Source organism: Cucurbita pepo, chromosome LG19 (assembly GCF_002806865.2).
Source record: "Cucurbita pepo subsp. pepo cultivar mu-cu-16 chromosome LG19, ASM280686v2, whole genome shotgun sequence".
Lineage (NCBI taxonomy): Eukaryota > Viridiplantae > Streptophyta > Magnoliopsida > Cucurbitales > Cucurbitaceae > Cucurbita > Cucurbita pepo.
Window position 1 is genome coordinate 2,159,053 of NC_036656.1, and position 3,589 is coordinate 2,162,641.

A 3,589-nucleotide genomic window follows, 5' to 3' on the forward strand; every position below is an offset into this window, starting at 1 on the left:
AAGTTAAAAGATCTCTCTCCATTATCACTAACAACTATCTTTGGCACATGTCCCTCATTAGAAGAACTTGTCAGACCTATTTCCTTCCAATTTCTACTTCAACGAAAACAAGATCTTCATGAAGGTGATATAAGACTGCTGGCCAAAGTGATGAGATATCCTTGTTTGGGTTATCCTCTTAAACCTTTTTAAAGGAATCAAGAACTTGATGCTTAGATTAGCCCATGCACATAAACCTCTCAAGTGATTCAAGGGGATCATCCATTTTGGTACTTGGTTCTTAAATATCAAAATTTCCTTTTTTGGCGGGATCAGTCAAATCTAGCTTCAAAATTTCGAAAGTTGATTTAACACATCCCTGTTACATTCACCCATCAGCCACTATATTCACTTGTTCCAATCAAATTAAATGGGACAAATTACCCATCCTACAATAAATCGTTGAGGTCTATTTCTCGGTTTTGCATCTTGTTGGGAAATTCAATTATTTCTTGTGAGTCTAAAAAACAAACCAATGTGTCCAGATCATCTGAGTTTTGCATATTCCTCGGAAATTCACTTATTTCTTGGAGGTCTAAAAAGCAAACCAATGTGTCTAGATCATCAGCATTCGCTGAGCTATGACAAATACTTGTTTAGAGTTATCTTGGCTGAGATACATTCTTCAAGACTTGAAATCTTCATTGTCCGAATCAAAATTGTTGTATTGTGATAATAAGCAACATTGCATATAGAATCCAATCCATTTTTTCACGAACGTATGAAGAACATTGAAATAGATTGTCGTATAGTTCGGGAAAAGTTACAAGCTGGAATCATCAAACCATATTATGTTTCAGCTAAAATGAAATTGACAGATATTTTCATTAAAGCTTTGGAAAAATAGCAATTTCATTTTCTGAAAGACAAGTTCAGTTATTCACAACCAAAAAACACCGGATTCTCTTTTCGGTAGGCCTTGAAAGGAGAAGGAAGGCTGGAATGCCAACAGGTGTCTATTATTGAATTCACCCGACTCAATAGTACCCCATTTTTGGAACGTCCAGTGCCAAAGTCACTAAATAGGTAAGTCGCCAATCCTTAAAATGGACTATGTAATATACTTTATCTGTTGGGTTACGGGTGGACATTTTACCCGAGGTTTCTATTGTATCAATCTACCCTTATTTAATTCCTGATGAACATATACTCAGGGGTGGTGTGTGCAGGGCGGACTCCCATTTAAATAGGGAAGATCGCCAAGATGGGTGTGATTGATATACACTCTCAAACTTGAGAGAATATTAATATATAAAGATATTTGAGAAATATATATGGTTGTATAATTGTAATTAGTTATGGAATATTGGTTAGTAGTATATTTTTATATATTTTATCTTATTTTGACGATTTGGTTAATATATATTTCCTCTTATTCTGAGTAGTTAGTTGGTAGCTTATATTTTATTTAAACGTTGTGAACATCAATAAAGATTGAACTTGTTTCTCATTTTTAACATAAAATTATACCATTTCCGCTCCAATTAATATGGGTGACTTCAACTTTTTATAAATTTTGATACTACGAATAGAAACAAGTAGTATCTACAATGGTATAATATTCATTTTTTTTATAAGTTTTATGACTTTACTTTTGGTTTCTCAATACGTATTATACTAATAAAAATAGTATTTCTTATATTTTCAGGAATCTACACTTCTTTCCCAATTAAATTCTTGTCGGTTTCCCTCCCTCTCCCAATCCCTATATTTTCCCTTCACTCTCTCCCCTTTTCCCTTCATCCCAAAGATTCCTCACCAAATAAATTAAAAAACCCTACTTTTTCCCTCCCGAAATGGACGGCGGCGGCGGCGGCGGCAACCGCAACGACCACACATCTCTCGGCGGCGTCCGCCGACGAAAGCCGACGAAGAAAACAAACCAACCCAACAACAAAAAGAAACCCATCAAAGTTGTGTACATATCGAATCCAATGAAGGTTAAAACCAGTGCCTCTAAATTCATGGCTTTGGTCCAAGAGCTCACCGGCCAAGATGCCGACTTTCCCGACCCCTCTAAGTTCCACTCCTCCGACGTAGACGCCGGAGCCACCCCCGACCTCCTCCACAGCACGGCCGCCGCCGCCGCCCAGGACTATGATAGTCTAACGATGAATAATAATATCCCTACTACACTTGGTGTTGAGCTGCCGGCCGAGGACTACCTTCTTGGTAGCTTTTATGATGACTTTGACGACCTGATTCTTCCTCCTCCACTCATCGGAAACTTCTCCGAATTTCTACCAGCGGCTGAGGCGGCGGCGGCGGCGGTGATGTATGAATCTTATGCAATGTGATGTTTAATTTCTCTCTAATTTTGAAACTATTTAATTTTAATAAGCTTCCATTTCCCCCATTAGCTTCATAACATATACATTATATAATAAATGAATTTATATCTAAAATAATGCTTAACAATATAATTACCACATCTATATTGTTCTTAGATCAAACCCTTTTTTGGGTATTATATTATTATTTTTTAATTTAACAAACAAACAAAATCTCAAAGACCCATAAACGAAGTCAATATATAAACTTTATTTTAATATCATAACAATTTTAAGATTGTTACATATAGATAATGGACATGAATTTTGTGTAAATTACATTTATACCAATATATTTTATCTTTATATGATTGATATAATCATATATAANATTCACTTGTTCCAATCAAATTAAATGGGACAAATTACCCATCCTACAATAAATCGTTGAGGTCTATTTCTCGGTTTTGCATCTTGTTGGGAAATTCAATTATTTCTTGTGAGTCTAAAAAACAAACCAATGTGTCCAGATCATCTGAGTTTTGCATATTCCTCGGAAATTCACTTATTTCTTGGAGGTCTAAAAAGCAAACCAATGTGTCTAGATCATCAGCATTCGCTGAGCTATGACAAATACTTGTTTAGAGTTATCTTGGCTGAGATACATTCTTCAAGACTTGAAATCTTCATTGTCCGAATCAAAATTGTTGTATTGTGATAATAAGCAACATTGCATATAGAATCCAATCCATTTTTTCACGAACGTATGAAGAACATTGAAATAGATTGTCGTATAGTTCGGGAAAAGTTACAAGCTGGAATCATCAAACCATATTATGTTTCAGCTAAAATGAAATTGACAGATATTTTCATTAAAGCTTTGGAAAAATAGCAATTTCATTTTCTGAAAGACAAGTTCAGTTATTCACAACCAAAAAACACCGGATTCTCTTTTCGGTAGGCCTTGAAAGGAGAAGGAAGGCTGGAATGCCAACAGGTGTCTATTATTGAATTCACCCGACTCAATAGTACCCCATTTTTGGAACGTCCAGTGCCAAAGTCACTAAATAGGTAAGTCGCCAATCCTTAAAATGGACTATGTAATATACTTTATCTGTTGGGTTACGGGTGGACATTTTACCCGAGGTTTCTATTGTATCAATCTACCCTTATTTAATTCCTGATGAACATATACTCAGGGGTGGTGTGTGCAGGGCGGACTCCCATTTAAATAGGGAAGATCGCCAAGATGGGTGTGATTGATATACACTCTCAAACTT

At 35.8% G+C, this 3,589-nt stretch overlaps 1 protein-coding gene across 1 annotated transcript; it reads left to right on the forward strand.

Moving 5' to 3' along the window:
* The first annotated feature begins 1,835 nt into the window (after window positions 1-1,835).
* LOC111782231 lies at window positions 1,836-2,385 on the forward strand. Its single transcript, XM_023663065.1, has one exon. The coding sequence runs from the start codon at window positions 1,836-1,838 to the stop codon at window positions 2,334-2,336; it is 501 nt and encodes a 166-aa protein (XP_023518833.1). The 3' UTR covers window positions 2,337-2,385.
* The last annotated feature ends 1,204 nt before the right edge of the window (window positions 2,386-3,589 follow it).